This window comes from Magallana gigas, chromosome 1, assembly GCF_963853765.1.
Source record: "Magallana gigas chromosome 1, xbMagGiga1.1, whole genome shotgun sequence".
Taxonomy (NCBI): domain Eukaryota; kingdom Metazoa; phylum Mollusca; class Bivalvia; order Ostreida; family Ostreidae; genus Magallana; species Magallana gigas.
In genome coordinates this window covers 1,327,236-1,346,435 of record NC_088853.1, presented here as the reverse complement: position 1 = coordinate 1,346,435, position 19,200 = coordinate 1,327,236, and the positions used below count along the sequence as shown (strand labels likewise).

At 35.2% G+C, this 19,200-nt stretch overlaps 2 protein-coding genes and 1 long non-coding RNA gene across 4 annotated transcripts; 2 read left to right on the top strand and 1 right to left on the bottom strand.

Moving 5' to 3' along the window:
• Positions 1-399: 399 nt before the first annotated feature.
• LOC109620208 (uncharacterized) lies at positions 400-3,914 on the bottom strand. 2 transcript variants are annotated; one of them, XR_004598902.2, is made up of 3 exons: positions 3,274-3,914; positions 1,981-2,263; positions 400-1,260 (listed from the first exon to the last, which is right to left on the bottom strand). It is a non-coding gene; the product is annotated as an uncharacterized lncRNA (long non-coding RNA). The 2 variants fall into 2 exon arrangements; XR_010712531.1 differs by having other exon boundaries at positions 1,981-3,914.
• Positions 3,915-8,402: 4,488 nt separating this feature from the next.
• Positions 8,403-10,291, top strand: LOC136274227 (uncharacterized). The gene is made up of 3 exons (XM_066080704.1): positions 8,403-8,856; positions 9,396-9,770; positions 9,929-10,291. Exons 1-3 carry the CDS (start codon positions 8,820-8,822, stop codon positions 10,222-10,224), a joined length of 708 nt encoding a protein of 235 aa, XP_065936776.1. The 5' UTR covers positions 8,403-8,819; the 3' UTR covers positions 10,225-10,291.
• A 152-nt stretch (positions 10,292-10,443) lies between these two features.
• Positions 10,444-14,046, top strand: LOC105331383 (uncharacterized). Its single transcript, XM_066080703.1, has 7 exons — positions 10,444-10,764; positions 11,279-11,392; positions 11,750-11,902; positions 12,056-12,346; positions 12,698-13,081; positions 13,179-13,391; positions 13,630-14,046. The coding sequence occupies exons 2-7, from the start codon at positions 11,290-11,292 to the stop codon at positions 13,710-13,712; spliced, it is 1,227 nt and encodes a 408-aa protein (XP_065936775.1). The 5' UTR covers positions 10,444-10,764; positions 11,279-11,289; the 3' UTR covers positions 13,713-14,046.
• Positions 14,047-19,200: the final 5,154 nt, after the last annotated feature.

Genomic DNA, 19,200 nt, shown 5'->3' with positions numbered 1-19,200 from the left:
TTCGATTTTTTCATCTTTTTATTTTAGTTACTCTTGTTGTTGGTTTAAGAGCTCTGCTTCTTACAGGAACTTCCGGCTTTACTTCCGACATTAACGGAAGACCCACTCGTTGCTTTGCAACGAGCTTTGCTCTAGTTATAACTATTTTCTTTTTAAGAATTAGTTTGATAACATAAAACACTATTCTTATATGTCAATTAAGGTATATACATGTAGTAAATGTGGAAATACTCTGTTACTGCACCAGATTAGTCTGGATCATGCCTTAAATAAAGATTAAATGAGAAGAGCAATTTAAACATCAAAACATTTATTTTGTGAAGTATATTCGTATAACAGTTGATACTTATATACAAGCTGAAATTACAGGAATACATTTTCATTTATTATGCCGATTTATTAAAAATGTTCATTTTGACATCAAAATGATGAAAGAATATTATAGTATCAGAATTTAGTAAACTGAACTTCTGAAACTGTAGTATTTTATTCTTTACAATAATGTTTCACAAAAATGCAGAAGTTACATTTGTACATCACTTGATTACAGTATTTTACAGAATCAAGTAGTATGTGTGTCACTTTGCTTACCTGAGAAGCAATAGCCATTGAGAAATCAGCTTCATAAAATAATACACAAAATATCTGGACAATGTGTTGTAAAAAAGGTATTCAATAAAGATATTTTGATGTTTTCTTTTTATATTCTCAAGTTTAACAGTAACAGGATGATTTCAAAGTCATTTTATATGTGGAGAATTGCAGACCTCTAATTGATCCTCAGATTGCAGTTCATATATTTTGTTGACAAATGTTTAAAACTTAGAAAGAATGTATTTACTTATTGTACTGTATACCAAAAACGTTTTACAAAGATCAAACATATATGCAAATGTTGAGAATTACAATACAATGTAAAAGCCCAGTAATTTATGGATAACTATATATTGATATTCAATAATGTACAAATTATGTCCTTTACAATTGCTCCATGTTGTACTGTCAAATCACAGGTCTCTAGTATTGAAGACATTTGAACTTTTAAGTTTTTATTTTAATACTAATGGAATCTTTAAGAGAACCTCCACCATTACAGAACATAGACTTTCAAAGAATCCCTTAATGGCTGCATGCTGTAATGATGTTTTTGGAAAGCATGTAATCCTGGAGTGTGCCATTTGTGGTAACAACAATTTCAATTCACTAGTGTTGTCTTGCATCCATTATACCAATGACAACTGTCTTTTTCAGCAGGATATTCTAAAATGTGTTGAAGAAAAATGAATAATGGATATGTTATCAAGCAATATTTCATTACAATATACTTGACCTCCAATAAAGAAAACATGGATTTAAAAAAAAAATAATCTATAAACTATTTTGAATTTATATGTGTTTTACCTTAAATAATTTATTTTCAAAAGTATACATATATTTTGCAAATAAAGGATGAGATATATAATAAGATCACACGATATGAATTATCAATAATTGTAACGTTTTTTTTGGTATATTATATACAAGTAATGGAAAATATAATGATTGAACTGTAAATGAAAGTTCAATTTTTTTCTCTCCAAAATTCTTCAGTTTTCAATTGCATCTAGTACAAGAATATTTACTATATTATTAAATATATGACAACAAGATATCTGTGAGTCAATGCTCACTAGTGATACCCTTGCTCTGATGTGTATACAAAAAAGCATAGTTAACATTACATGTAATGGGAAGTTCACATCAAATATTTTGATAAATCAATCCTACTGAATGGCATGCCTTAACAAAGACTGAGTTAAAATTTCAAGCATCTGCGATTGTTGCTTAGATATCTATGACAAAATTTGTGTTATAGACAAACAGACACACAAGGGTAAAACAATATACCCCCTCTCCTTCCGAGCATGGGTATAATTACTTCATACTTAAGCAAGAAAACCACGGAGAATATCGTATTTAAATTTAGTTGTATTTACTAACCTTGAAAATGGCGTTAAGGCCATTAAGATGAGGATTCCAGCATATTTCAGATGCCCTGCTTCCATTTAGAAGTTGCAAACATGCAATGTTTGTCCCTCTTTAAAAGTGCTGAACTGGGAAGCCAACACCGCATTTTTATAGCATCTGTCTTTTTCTTTGTTGTGCTTGAATTTAGCTGTGCACCCAAATTTAGCAACTCTCCCCTTCACCAGAGAGGAAGAATGATGTTGAGCTCTCATTGTCTCCTCTTGTCAGTTAATGTTATCAGTTTCTTGACATTCATCTGAAAGAACAAATACATATAGAACAAATAGATACTAGTATATGTTAGGTTATTATCTATCATCATTGTCAGGTATATAATTGAGTCTTTTTGGAATTGCAATTAATCATGAACATGGTCGATCAAAGATATACCGTTATATAGTCGAAGTTCTTATGAATTGAAAATTTTAAAATTTAAAAACAAAAGATGCAGTCATCAAAATTATCATATAAATTATGATGTAGAGAAATTTCAATAGGAAATTTTAGTCACTTTCATTATAGAGTAATGATAAGGTAGTTCTGAGACACAAGTAAATACAGTAGGTAAAAGGATAAATCATATTATTTTTTTTTAAATGTTTAATTAAATATCTTTTCAATAGCCTATTTGGAATATTTATTATATCAACCAATGAATTGTATCTTGTATGATACTTAAAAGCTATATTTGAGATATTTTTAGAGAAAATTCATTTGCATTATTCATGAGTCATTTTTAAACCAAGCTGAATATTGTAATTATTTGTAAGCAAAATGAATGAACCCTATATCATACAGTGCAGTTCGTAACATATTATAAAATCACCATATGAACATATAGCTCTGCAAAGATGTCACAAAATAATAAAGGTTTAAAAAAAGGAAATGTTATATTCCTTTATATGCGATTCCATTGTGCTAAATTTTAATCTTTAAAGATATCCTGTAGGCCTCGCCTTGTACAGTATTCATAACAAATGACCGACATTAATTTTCAGAATTATCGATGAATGCCTAACAGAAACAATATAAATTCTTTCATAAAATTTATGTACTTATCTGAGATTTCTCTGATTCTAACCCCCGCTTTTATATTGTGACATGTCTCCTCCGCATGTCACAATATACAAGCGGGGATTAGAGTCAGAGGAATTTCGGATTAAGAATGTGCCAGCTCCTCGATCAAGATTATTGTAACATGAAAATCTAAAATGATGAGGCAAACGTTTATACAATGAGAAATAACACATTATTTACCTAACTTACCTTACGTATGTCGAAGATGGACAGTCACCAGTTGTTCTCAGCATGGGTTTGTTGACAAACATTTTACACTGCATAACGTTATGCAGTATTGTCTGAGATTACTACGCGAAACGTTGGTATGTTTACAAATAATTTATAGGCATTGTATCATTCTAACAATCTTTTTTTAAATAGATTTATACATACCTTTGTTTTTTAAAAAAAGGCATTCATTACCTGTTTCCCTATCAATTTTTTCTTCTGTACTCATAAAAACGCAATTTCAAATTGAACTACATGTATTTTTTTCCTCGGAATTTCATCTACAGGCATCAGACTTTGTTTATGTCGCATACCATCGCAAGAGTTATCGTTCGTTCATGTACTATCAAAAACGTAAATCTACCACTTGCTATCTTTGCTATAGGCATTTTCAATGGATACTGTAATTAAAAACGATAAAGTAAAAATTTAGAGACATACCACAGTTCTATTATCAGAAAGGATATTTAAACGGGGGTCGAACAGTGGAGGGGGGGGGGGGTAATAGAGTTGTGTGCCCTTAGTTTAAATAACATCCGATAGTTTACCATGAAAAAGGGCAGGAATTTGACCTATGACGTAGAAGGTCATGAAAGCAATTGCAATAGGCGCTTCCGCCTAAAAAAATGTCAACATTGAGGAAACAGGCACATAGCATCGTTTTTGAAAGTGGGAAACTTATCCAAAAAATCTTGACAAGCAAAAAAAAAAAAAAAAAAATTAAAGGTTACTTTCCAAAACCCTGAAAATCCTAATCCGTGGTTGGGGTGGGGGGGGGGATACCATAAAAGTGGGGGGGGGGGGCAACTCGATGTTAATTCAATTTTTTGTGGGTAAATTTAAGAAAAAAAAATGTTGTGCAAAAAAGTGGGAGGGGGGATGCTACGTGCCTGGGAAAGATGTTTCTACATTTCTATACATATTTAGCAGAAACGTTGGCGAGAACAACTCAAGTGTATCTACTGGTCAGTTTCATTGTATGTGCTTTCTTTTATTAATTCGTGTCAAATTTTATTATGCGATTGTGAAATAAAAATTTTAAAATTGTCTTTTTGACGGCAATTCTCTGCCTATAAGATTCCTGTCCAGTCAGAAGTCGATGAGTTTAGTCCGTTTTACATTCTGTCGTATCCTTACACATGTATACATCTGTGCTTTGTTTTCTTAATTCATGTCAAATTTCATTATTCGTTTGTGAAATAACAAGTTTTACAAGTCACGATGACGACACCGGAAATCGTGATTATTTCAGCAGCAAAATCATCGCACTTGTTGAACTGAACACAACCACATAACAAAATGTCATGGACATTCGGTACACGCACTTTTTACACAAAATAAAATAATCAATGAAATCAGCTAGATCATAAACGGAAAAAACTGGATGACATTTTAATTTACAAATATTAAGTACAACTCAAACTGCCATTAGACACAATCTATATAAGAAACGTCATCATTCATTAAACATATTTTATGGACAATCACCAAGACTGGGCGACGAATATTCGTAAACAAATTGTTTTGTTTAAATTCCTCGACCGTTTTCTTATGTTACAAAGGATACACACAAATATAGATCATTGATAGAATGGTGAACAAGTGAAGGTGTTTTGATTAAATAATCTAATTAATTTAATGGATTAATGTATTTTAACATAATTGTTACTGAAAATGAAGGGGGGGGGGGTCCTTGAAACAATCAATCGACATCATTCTATTTTGAAAACAAAATCTGAAGGATTACAAAATAAAATGAATTGGCCTACTGTATGTTTTGTGTCAAGAACAAATGAATGCACGGAAATGACGGAGCTAGATTTTTTTCAGGAAGGTGGGGAGGTATTTTGTTTGGCGGTTTTTGGTAGCTTTGCTATACTAATTTAATAAGTTATTTTTTAAGACTTTGGGTCTGAAACTCCATGCCCCCTCCGCTTGTACATTGAACCGTGAATGAAAGGCTTTGCATTAACCGAGGAATTCTGTTAAAAGTAAAGCGAAAATTCCCAAACAGTGATTCTCAGCTATATATAGCTGTCCCTGAAAACGTGTTGGTTCTTGATTTGTATAATTTGAATTAATATTTGCGTAATACAAGCATTTTACGTACAAAAAAATCACAGGCACCGGGCGGTAAGCCTATAACTTTTTGTATAAAAATAAATACCCTATACCTAATAATACACGCCTTCGCAGAGGCGGATCCAGCAATTTGGAAAAAGGGGGTTCAAATTGATGAACATCAATGAGTACAAAAATCATTATTTGTCAATAAACAAGGATCGACTTTTGAACGTTCTCCGTGCGTAGATTTAATAAACAGTTATTTCGTCAATATCTATTTCATATCTATTTTAATTTCAGAGTTTTGGTTTAGGTAAGGAAGATTTGCATAATTTCTAGCCTTTAAAAAACCCAAGTCTACAGCAATGAGAACGTGCGTCTGTGCTTCATAGAAAGAAACACTAAGAAACAAAAAAGAATCCAGACTAATTACGACAAGCTATTAATAATTATAAAAAGGAATTTTTTGGGTAATCTTTTTATGTTTTTGATGTGTAAATTCTGAACTATTTATCGATTTTGATTTTTATCGATTGCCTTCTTAAAGAAAGGTCTAAATGATAGGATATGACAAAAAATTTAATTGGAATAGTTTATTTGTGGAATAGATGGAACATGTGTAACAAATTGTACAAGCAATATAGTCGTCCCAGGGAACTTAATTGATGTGACCTCTGTAATGGGTGCGCCACATCATCCGGCACTAGTACAGATGCGATCAAATTCAAGAAAGTTTTGAGAAGTTAATTGTGCATTTTCATAATGGTTTACATATAAACCCCTTACACGGTATTTTTGAAACATAATATCCGATTCTCGGAAACAAAACAAAAAAGGCTTTCTTTTGTGTTTCATGTGGGTATGAATGTATCTAGCATTCCAGAAAAATAGCATAAGCGGGTTTAATTTTCTCTGTATTATTTTTTTTTTCGTATGAAACGAAGTAAAACTTTTTTATTATAATTACTTAAGTTAACTAAACAATACATTTGAAAGCAGCTTTAAAAAGCAAAACGAATATGTGTACTTGTACTTGAACGCCGTTTTACTCGATGGCTTATGAGTTCAAACTGTGTGTTTTCTCATGGAAGTGAACAGCAGATGCTGAAGGGGAGTACTTTTTTCGATAAAAAAAAGTTAGGGTTTTTCATATGAGAAATACATGTAAATTACGGTACGTTGTGAGAAAATCTTTAGATAAGCAATTCTAAAAGCATTTATTTGAGATAATTACAGTATTTATATTATAAATGGAAAAATTGCCTTTAAATATGCATTAGAAGTTTTCAAAGAAATTCATATGTCCCAGAGAAAGGGGGAGGGGGAGGTTCCGACCCCCGGAACCCCCCCCCCCCCTCCTCTGGATCCACCAATGCTTTGTTTAATTATGACAAAAAATTTTAACGTCATGTGCCTGTGAATAAGATGCAGATATTGATTGATATTTTCTAATTATGTTGTACTTTAACCACGCACGCCTTAAATTTAAGACCTATGTGAATTCTTGACTTTGAGCTGTAGAGGTCCTTTATCGTGCCAGCGCCTACTAATGTCACTAACCATCATACAAACAAAGATATGCTTGAAGGTTTAAAGGGGTAGGGTTACCCCCATGTTCTTTAAAATCAGTATTTTTTCCCCTTAAATTTACATTAATAAAAAAAAAAGAAATTCAACGGAAATACCCCATACCTTCCACTCACACACACCCACCCACCCACCCACACATACCCCCCCCCCCCCACCCCACCCCCCCCCCCCCCCCACCCCACCCCCCCCCCACACACACTGTTCTCAAAGTAAGTAGACATGACAAAAACATTTATAAGAGTACCAGGTTTTAGGATTTTAAAAATCGGCGCAGTGTTTTGCAAATGTAAAATTTTGGTAAAGTACCCCCCCCCCCCCTCCACTTTCAACAACAATGCTGAGATGTTAAAGCAATGTAAGCTGTCGGCGACGGTAACTATTTTCAATCACCGAAATCACTCTAAAACAATTTAACCACATTAAAACATTACATTTTAAAATGATGCTATCTGCTTTTTAGTCTAAAACTCGTTTAAAATCAAATTAAAGCAGTTAATTAAAAGCAGATTTCCAACATTTCAACATAAGATAATGATCAACAACTTTTTTGGTTACTTAACCTTAAAGACAAGGGAATACTTAACCTTGTGGGCAAATTTATCAATGAAAACATGCTATAGTACTCCTTTTAAGTGAAATATTGTTGGAATTAACATTGTCAATTGCTGTAATTGTTATACTTAAATAATTTTTACACTATTCTTTGGCATGTCTTTCTCTTTTAATTATAATATTATGTCTCTCTTTTAATTATAATAATATGTCATGTACTTGTCTGTTCTGGACTTTGAATTAGAAGTAAATGTTCTGAATTTGTATCTGTATGCGTTTAAAACGTGAAAATATGCTCAGCGAGAATGTTTGTCTTGCAAGACAATCACTGACGTATTCAGAATTATGCAAGTGACCTACATGTAAATTATGTATCCTGGAGTACCGTCCCTTGGTGTATCTGATGTAGAGTACCGCCCCTTGGTGTATCTGATGTAGAGTACCGCCCCTTGGTGTATCTGATGTAGAGTACCGTCCCTTGGTGTATCTGATGTAGAGTACCGTCCCTTGGTGTATCTGATGTAGAGTACCGCCCCTTGGTGTATCTGATGTAGAGTACCGTCCCTTGGTGTATCTGATGTAGAGCACCGTCCCTTGGTGTATCTGATGTAGAGTACCGTCCCTTGGTGTATCTGATGTAGAGTACCGTCCCTTGGTGTATCTGATGTAGAGTACCGCCCCTTGGAGTATCTGGTGTAGAGTACCGTCCCTTGATGTATCTGATGTAGAGTACCGTCCCTTGATGTATCTAATGTAGAGTACCATCCCTTAGTGTATCTGGTGTAGAGTATCATCATGTCTTTGTATATACTTGTTGTAAATTGCATTTTTATTGAACTGTTACTTAATTTATTCTAAACAATCAAACGTTGAGAAAAAGATATACCCCTTGACGTAAATGGTGATCAAAACAAACTGTTTATTTACTGAATTTATTAATCTTTCTATTGTGTGTAGAATGTTATAGTGGCATCCCGTAATTACTGGCACGCAGTGACTGCCCGGGCACCTGCTACTGCCTCGGTGTGTACAATGTGCGGGTCTACAGCTCAGGTACCGTCCATCCGATCCTCACCTGTCGCCTTGTCGGTTTGGTCAAGGAATTATCAAGCCAGGAGATAAAACGGAAGTCATTCTGTTTAATCAGCGCATGCGTCGTATCTCCACTCACGATAGTATATTATATCGATTGTTCTTTCTTCAGGCGCAGCTTTCTTACTTCTTGTTAGAACATTTCTAGGCCTAGTTATTAAGCAAATAATTTTTTTTTGGAAAATTTATTTAAAAAAAAAAGAAATATAATTTTATTCAACGTGACAATGACTGGAATTATTGCGTATATTTTCTTTACAACAGGTAAGAACACTATAACTTTCTTTTTTGATAAATCGTCCACTGTTAGTTCAATGTTATCAATATATATATCTTGCATGATGTATTTGTATATAACATTTTCTGATCCAATAAAGAAAAAATAGCGGTATATAAAGCTCAACTTCCAATGTCATTAGAATAACAAGAAAAAAATGATTTAGGCAAAAAAGATAAAGAGAAAAAAGTGCATATAGTTATGTTGTGTTGTTGATTTGATAAACCACCGTCATATGAAAATTAAAGCTAAGTTACCAGTATTTGAACCTGATGTTTTCGATGTTGAGTTTTCTTTTGTTTTTATGAAATAAAAAAAAATTAATATTAATATTTTAGACGATTTAAAAAAAATAGGAAAAAAAACCCAGATACAAACAACTAAAATTACTTTAATTTAAGACTTTACATTTTGAATTTAACATTGTATTGGCGAACTTTATATCTCTGATTTTATATGTTTAAGAAATGCATGAAATAACGGCATCGTTAGGACAAGTTTATCAAACACTATAGTTACATTGTAGTCCTACACTCCACACTCAGTGAACCCGATAAAGAACTCATCAGAAGCCGCCACCATAACAACAAACACAAACGATTTAACTTACCCCGGGGGTCTCCCTCTATGATGGGAGGGGGTGGTCCCTTCCACGGAGGGGGGCCAAACAGCAGCCCAATGGGAGGAGTCTTGTCCCACGGGCCGATGTCAGCCCCATCAATGGGCCCAGGGGGCGGGATGCGAGGTCCGCGCTCAGGGGGCGGGGCGATGGGCGGGGCGATGGGAGGACACGCCCCTTCCTCCGTGTTTAACCCCTCCCGCTGTCTGAGACGTGTACGGTGTCCCCAATGGTGTCTAATGGTTGATGAGTTTGGCTGTCAATCTTGTCCATGTGGTCCAGGTAAATTATATCAATACCTTTAAGAATCATTTTAGTTCGTTTTTGTCATAATTATTGATTGAAGAGTATGATGAGTATGATCAATAAATGATTGATACCTACTAGGGAAGTATATGATTTGGGGGGATTTATGGCGGTGCAATTGATATTTTAATTAGGCGGCGGAATGATGGCGATGTCTGGCGGTTCTTTCATGTCCGGCATGACTTCCATGGGCGGAGCCGCTTTCTCTCACGTCAATCAAGGACCAGGAACTAAGACAGACTGTCTAGGGGTGGAGCTATGCAAATCAACCTGTGAAGGGAGGTACAGGATTGGTCCTTTAGGATCAGACGGATGTCCGTCCTGTGACTGCAGCCCGGTATCAGGTAAACCAGTACATGTTCCTTACTGGTTTGTTGTAGGGATTCTGTTCGGCATGTTGTCAACAAATCAAACGTCATCTTTGCCGTAAATAAATCCTTGTATTTTTTTATAAGCTCAAACATTGTTTCAAATATATATACAACCAAATACGTCAAGACTTTCAGAGCAGTTGTATACCAGCATCTCTTCCTTTTTGTTCCATGTCTAGCTAGGTTTGTAATGCTGATTTTTTTTCTTTGAATTTTATTTATATTATAAACGATATTAATCTGTGAATGATAATTTAGTGGGCGGATCTTTCATTGGCGGTGGAGGAGGTGGATATATGGGTGGATCAAACTCCGTCAATGGCGGATTCACCCCGTTCACCACCTCTGGTGGCGGCTCCAACATCTCAGGGGGCGGTGTCGGGGGCGGCACCATGCCAGGGGGAGTTGGAACTGTATCGGGTGGCCGACCGTCAACACAAGTTACCACGGCGACATCTTCCCACAACACATACCTTGTGTCTCCGCCCAAGGAGTGCAGAGTAGAACAGACGTGTCGGGAGACGTGCGGAACCAGATAGGGGAGGCGGGGCGTGACGGGTGTGGCACGTGTATCTGTGTCAAACCGGCAGTCACCTACAGTAAGTCACGTGGTATCAAATTAGATATAGATCAATAGACGGTCTGTCGACTCCAATCCTCTCCTCTCCATGTAGCTACAGATCTGCAACAAGTGTCAATTATATCTAATTATTCACGACTTTCATAAAAGGTCATCTGTAGCAAATTAGTTGTGCCTTAAATCAGTCTTGCACAGTCATGACTACTAACAGGTGACTTTTAATCTTAAAACAGTCAAACGCACGTTGACAACATAAAATGAGATCAATCTTAACAAAACGTGTTTTTTTTTCGCTAGAGAGGGCACTTTAAATACGTCTTATATCAACATTTTTTTTATCAAAAATAATCAGATGTTTCTTTGAAGCTCAAGTTGTTCAGCCACAAGGCATGGTAGCTTCTTTGCACCAGTATTCAAAGTATTAAAATAGTACTGTATGATTTTATAACAGATGTTCATTGTTTCTTCATACTAGTAGTTCGAAAATTATATCATAACGAGATCTGTCTGACCCTAGCATTTGACCTTTGTAGTTCAGCAGATAATGACCTTGACCTGCCCTAGTTTGGTGTGTAGCTACGGGTGTAGTGTTGGCTACAAGTGTGGGACAGACGGATGTCCCACGTGTGACTGTGCCATACCCTCAGGTAAATGACAACTCTCTTACTGAAACTTGGCAAAAGTTGACCGTGCTGACATTTGATTACACCCTGACTGTTGTCTGACGTGTCGGTTGACAATGGTTTTAGAGGGGTGTCAATTTCAACAGTTACCCTCCCAAACAGGCACTATCTACTAGAATGTATTATAAGGTCGCCGTTTTCATTAACATCAGTCGTTTCCTGTTATAAATTCTGAAATTCGTCTACACATGTATAGAAAAATTAGAAAATGATACAATTTTCATTAATTTTTGGAATGAAGGATTATACCATTTTACAATTATTTCATTCACTATCTAATCTTTTATATATCTTTATGCATCTATATTTTTGATTGGACAGGGTACTCCACACACGAGGTTGTCATTCAACACAAGGTTGACTGTGTGACGTCATTCAGCTGTCCTACATCCTGTGAGGTCGGGTACAAGTGCGGTGTGGACGGATGTCCCACCTGTGAATGTCTAGTTGGATACGTACAGCCCCAGACCACGTGTAAGTCACATGGGCAAGTGTGTGAACGTTTAGTGCAATGTATAGAAGAAAAAGCGTCAGGTTAAATGCGTTTCACAAACCGATCCATTATACATGGAAAGTACCCACCGTCAAAAATAATAAACAATAAATGATACTTATTTGTTGTTCTAGCTGAATGCATTGATTGCGAGTACATTGACTTCCTCACACCTACACCCGAACCAGTGACGTACGTACAAACAGCACCAAAACAAACAGAAACTGTTTACGTCACAGGAGGGAGCAAGTGCCATGATTGTGACGTCACACCTCAGATGGTGTCATATGTCAAGCCTAGACCACAAACTCAAACTGTTTACGTCCAAAACCCGAACAAGTGTTACAATTGTGAACCCCCTGTGGAACCCCAGTTGGTGTCCTATGTCAGACCCCGGCCCCAGACCGAGGCTGTATACGTCACAGGTAGATCTGACTTTTGCTTTAATTCTTAATTAAGACTTAATAAAAACTTGTCCTCCTATGTATTTTCAATACGTTTACTTTTTTGTATTTTTGTATGCGTGTTATAACACGATGAACCTAAGCTGTGCAACATCGGTTATTTTCGTCATGTTCTTGACGTCACATCAAATTACCTTATAAGGTATTTATCCAAAAATATGTAACGTTAGCTATTATCATTTAATTAAATTACTGACATATTTGGTATTGTTAATAACTGTTCATTTTGTATTTCTTTTTTCTTACAGTAAAGAAAACGATAGTTATTGTAATACAAATAGACATTTTTATTTTATAATCAATATTTGCCAGGGTCCACAGACTGCAATGGCTGCGGGAAACCTCACACCTACTACGTACAGAAACCCTCCACACAGACAGTGTATGTACAAAAACCGGAGACTGAACACACCGGAATCCCGGTATATATAGACCGGCCACGCCCACAAACCGTATTGGTCACACAAACCTCGGGCTGTCACAACAGTAACACGTGCGGCTCCAAGGTCCCGAATACAGAACACACGGGGATCCCTATCTACGTGGACAGACCGCCTCCGCAGAAACAAACGGTGGTCGTCACTCAGACTCAGACCAACACCAAGTGTCACAACAGCAACACGTGCGGCTCAAGTCAATACGTCACAGGTAATGACGTCATAGAAAAGGGATTCTTAACATTTGATGCACTGATAAGTAAGCCATAAAGGGTCTATTAATAATTTATCTCATACAATTTCAAAAAGACGTTTATCTGTGGTGGAAAATATATTATCGTTTTACGCTTCATAAGGTTCCGGTGGTGTAATCCTGGGTGTATTGACGGGCGGATCAAGTTACTCTATAGGATCAACGGGCGGTGGTGGATCCTATGATAACATTGGGTCTATTGTCGGGGGCGGATCTGGTACCTCTTTGACACACGGGGGCGGGGAAACTCCCTATGGTATCAGTGGTGGATCGGCAGTCTACAGCAACGGGCGCGTGCTTACTGGCACAGGAAGTGGTGAGTCTTGCCATTGAGTAGAGTCATTTCTGTACGTTTGCAAATAACATGACTTTTATTACAAACGACCTTCATTTCTGTGTCACTTTCATGGTCTAACCTCTGTCTTTTTTTCTCTACATGTGCAACAGTTTACCGACCCTTTTTTTAAATACTGTTCTTTTGTCAACTACTACTTACATTATTATCATAGCCTACACTGCTTTTTTGTCCACTATATCCTTTCTCTATATTACAGCCTATTGTCCCCCGATGAGACATGACTGTCACCCTTCCTGTATTAAGTATGACGACCCTCACTGTAGACGCTGTCTGTGTTGACAAGGAAATATACATACTGTATCAATGTAGACATCTATACTGTATCAATTTTTACATCTATACTGTATCAATGTTTAGAACATACTGTTTACATCTATACTGTATCAATGTTTACATTTAAACTGTATCAATATTAACATCCATACTTTATCAATGTTTATATTCATACTGTATTTATGTTTATCAAGAACAAGATACGGTATTGGCATTATTTGGCCGCAACATTTACGATACTTTCAACGTCTTTTCTGAGTTATTAAAGTTGTGCATTGTACTAATTGTGTTATACGCGAAATCCTACAGGTACTAAAATGACGTCATTTTTCATTATGACGTTACTAATGTGCACTTAACATGGAATACTCGTTTAACGAGGCCGAGTACAGAACGAGTACGCACGCTTTCGCGCAGCGTTTCATTGTATTGTGACGTCATCTTTTTGCTTGGTTGACGCCATGGCGTGATAGTTTCAACTGCAAATATTCAGCGAAATTTGTTGAAAATGGCTCGTTTAATGCGTAAAATAAATGTTATATTGTGGAATAAACATAATTGTTTCGAAGTATAAGCTATATTTGGGCTCAAGTCGAAAGCGTGAAGTGGGTTCAGCAGGCCTAACCCTCTGTCACGTTTTCTTAACTCGCCTAAATATAGCTTAATTCATATATTTCAAGACAGTAACCATGTATTTTATATTAATGACCCTTAATATGTGATGTTATATATTTTTCTATTACTTATATATGTCTGAATGCTTTAATAATACTATAAAGATCACCTTTTCCGCCTTTCTCAAATAAAAAATAGCCATTATCTGACAAATCTGGGAAATTGGGCATACAAAAATCAACTTTGATAAGACCCCTGGAACAAACCAGGAGGTAAAAGGTTTTTTTTATTTGACCATTTGATGCCTTTTAGCAATAACTTTAATATGTAGAACAGAAAAAGAAATCCCTAGGGCAGAAGTTTAAAAAAATGTGCAAAATTGATACATTTCAAGCGAAATTCCATAGGGTCCTATGTTAAAGATTAACAAACTTTGAGATGACCCCCTAAACAAACGGTGTGGTAAATGTCTTATTTTTTAATCTTAAAATAATTATTATATAAGAAGAAATTCAGGTAAAAAATTTCATTAAAAAATCTAGGGCAGAACTAATTAGACCCGGCCTCGTTAAATGGAATGTGTCACAGGGGCAGATGAACAGAAGCTGTGATCTCGCGAGATTTACATGTAACGCGGTAAACGTTTCCGATTACGTTATATTTTTCCGGATTAGTTATACTTATAAATATATATAAATTAACCAGTAAAAAATCCCAATTTATTCAAAATTTATCTGAAAAAATTTAAATAATTTATTGTATAAGAAAAGAAATTGTTACGATTTATTAATCGCTCGAAAACCAATGTAAACAATTTAAATTCAAAGTAGTACGTAAACAATAAGTTTAAAAAAAATATATTATCGTTCATTCACTGAGAAAATAAGATATATTTTAATTATTCAAACATACCCAATCCACAATTCAATTTCTTATATAACTTTAGTCATACAGAGGAATAAATGTTGTAGAATAAATGTTGAAGTTCATGATATTGGGGTCAGGGCTTGCATGTTTATCATCAGCTGAAGGTCAGCATGGTTTTGTCTGTTAAACAAATATATTCTGCGTGCATCATTAGTCTACAAATTTATATTTTAGCACTTATAATTATTAATACATAATTTTTGAAAAATGATTCATTTAAGCCTACGTGTCGGTGAAATAATAATACATGTATAGAGATACCGCGTGTTTCACATGTGTGTTTCATAGCCAAGAGTTTATACGAATTTCTCTTTATAAATGCGATGTCAGTTTACAACAAATACATAAAAATATTTTTTAACCTTGTTAAATCCTCTTATGAAATTTATATTTACTCCAAGTCAAACTATTAACGCACAATATATAATAATTTGCTCATGAAAGTGATTCCCTTCAACATAATTCTGCGTTGCCTAAATGTAATAATCTATTTTTAGAGTATTCCGTACATTGTGTGATACTTTCATAGGGACAGAATGTTTTACAATCTTTAATTCATAGAGGAAACACTAAACTTTGCTCATTATTTCTGCAAAATATATTTAAAGAAACACAAATACATATCAGCTGATCGGAAAGGGACGCAACTCCTTGTCTAGTGTGTTAACGCCATAACTGCTTTCTCAGACGTCCGCTCTTCGGCTATATAAACGTGACACTCGGGCAGTGTAGTCATTAAGAGAAGCTGCCACTATGAGAGCACTTGTTCTTGGGCACAGCTTTATCAGGCGACTGAGAGACTGGATGAGGGTGAACGGCAGAGTGATGTGGCATGGCAACCTGGATGTCCATCTGCATGGTGTTGGACGCAGAACTGTCCCACAGGTGTACCACCTTGACATGCAGTTGGTAGAGAGGATCAGTCCTGAGGTTATTTTGCTTCAGCTGGGGGGAAATGACATCAACGACACGACCTCTGCCTCTGATGTCCTGGTGAAGCTGAAGAGGCTGATTACCGTGCTGAGGGAGAAACACCCGGATTCCATCCATCATCATTGTGGCCTCGATCTTTTGTCGAAGGCGACCCAGGGGTCTTTCTTCACGGTCTTATGACCGTAAGAAGAAACGGGTCAATAAATTTCTTCTTAAAGAATTTGGTGCTTTCGAGCAGGGGAAGAAAGTCTTTTTCTTTTCCCACAAATTCTTTAAGGAGAAACACTTTGACAGGGATGGAGTTCACCTCATTGATGATGGAAACATGTGTTTCTATCACAGCATTTTTTCAGCCCTTCGGCTGGTCCTGTGATGCACAGCTGCCTCCTTCCTGTTCAGATTGGTACAGATAGGTTACCTGTTAGCTGACCTTTGCTGTTGACCCTACCATCCAGTCAAAACGGCCTTTTTCAAGGCCACCAAATGATTAGAAAAGATGCCTCTATTACAATGCAGAAACTTATTACATGAAGAAAATTTTTTTACACAATAATGCCTAGTTTAATTACCTGGGACGGTAAATTACACTAGTGCTTACTTAGTTGATCACAAGCAATTGTTTCATGTTTGTTGTGAGCCCTATAATAAATGACAATATAATTATTTTGGTATCTTATAGATAAGACATTTTCTTAAATTCTAATCCATCAATGCATCAAGTTAATGTCATTTGTTGCTTATTCACTTTGTGCTACAATAAATTTAGTAGGGAATTGCTTTAGATAGCCAAAATACATATGTATATGTAAAATAGCTACATGAATAACAGAAAATGCCCTGAATGTATACATGTAAAACAAACTTAAGTTATCACCTTTAAGCAATGCTTAGAAACTCAATAGGAAGTTCATATTTATGGGTATATCTATGTGCTTCATTGTTATGATAAAAAATACAGGTACATGTACATATGTAGTTTTAACTTCACACATATGCACGTACACCTTGTACAAAGGTCTTGACAACTCTCATTATACCATTAGCCTTACCATGATATATTTTTCCAGTATTACATGCATGTAACAGAGCTAATTGAGTGTGTGTTATCTGAATTAAAAATAATCTGGGTTTTGAAAGAAAACTACACCCACGTATCATTGATATCAAATATACACAAATAAAAATTAAGTATAATGCTCTCTATGGTGAATTATGTGGGTTAGGAAGGTGGTGATCATTGCCGAAAAATAAACAGCCAATGCAATATCTGCATGGGTAACAGATGTAAATGATGGACACATTCGTTGTTGAATATTTTATTCCCTTTTATTGTTGTGATTTAATTCAATCTGTAAATATACATGTACATCAATATTATTCAGTAACATAATAAATTCATATAGTATAATTATTTTAACAGACATAAAATATACATCATATTTTAATGCTACATTTGTACAATATGAAAGAGTTATTCCCCTTGTCACAGCATTTTACATGTAAAAATATTTAACATGATATAAAGAAATCTATATATGCTCAGATTTATCATTATAATAATTTCTGATCATTTAAATACTCAATTACATATTATCCAGAAAAAAAATATTATATATATTAGTTATAGTAACAAAGACACTTATTGCCTCTGCTGGGGTTTGAACCCGGGTCCTCTGGCACGCTAGTCCAGCACTCTACCGATTGAGCAAAAGCCAGAGCTAGTAGGAATGCCATATGTCTGACTCTACCACATTAAGACAAATACGGTAAGTAGTACCTGTTTATGGAAGAGAGTATGGTACAAGCTCTGATACATCACTCACATTTTTAAATGAGTCTGGCTATCTCATGAAAAAAAAAGACAGTCAAGTTCACAATTTATAATAATCTGTTTTTTCCATCCTAATTTTATAGAAAAAAAATATTTGCAAATGAGGGTGCGATATTATGATGGTATAAATTAACCTTCATGTCAACTAGGAATCCCCAAGACCTACATGGCATGACAGATAGTATTTTCTATAATCATACCTATTAATATACATGTATATAGTTTACGTTTTTAAAATCAATTTCAAAATTATCATATTTAAAATGAAAGATAAACATCAAAATCTATCTTATTTGCCATGTAAGTTTCTGCCCTTTTATTGGTACTGATTACACCTGTAGCCATAAATAAAATAAATATTCATATAATTTAAGCTGGAGATGAAACAATTTGGTTTGTTTTCAACTACAAGGTGTATCTGTACCAAATACATGAACAACCATATCTAGACTCTAAATATTTAATTGTATTCTTAAATTGATTGAGCCAAAATTGTGCGCTGTTATGGTCATCATGTGGTTAAACTGTTTACCCTGCAGGACTGGTACTTGATTTTGTACATATATTGTACATGCATCCCTTCGTCAAACTTAACAAAATGTAATGCAGGATAAACTATTACAAAATGCTGAAGTTTTGTTTTTGTTTTTTTTATTAAATAACTACTAAATTTTTAAATAAGTACCAATTCACGTTCAGCATTCCATAATTTTTATATCTAATTAACTGTCCGGGCTTCATCAGTTGGGAAACAGTTAATTATGCTAAAAAATCAAACTAACAGACAAACAAAAAACCAACATAAACCTACATGTATGTAGTCCACATTGCTCATGCACCTAATACAATCTTCCTTCAGAAACATTGCAACAATATTTACTTTCCATATGAATTTTGTTTGTAAAAAGTGTGTGGAGAGCTTTGACATACACAGATGGGGAAGTGAATGGCTATGAAGTTTAAACTTAATGTGAGCTTAATGTGAGAATAATACAAGGATTTTAAGACATTGTGGAGCCAGTAGCTCAATGGTAATGGGAGTTAGGCCAGTAACTGAAAAGGTGGCTGGTTCAAACCTTGCTGTGGTCACTTGGTGTTGTGTGTTGTGCACTAAACAGACAAAGCACTTTATCTACTGTTTAAGTCCACTAAGCTGACATTGGGTACTGCTTACTACATGTATGTGGT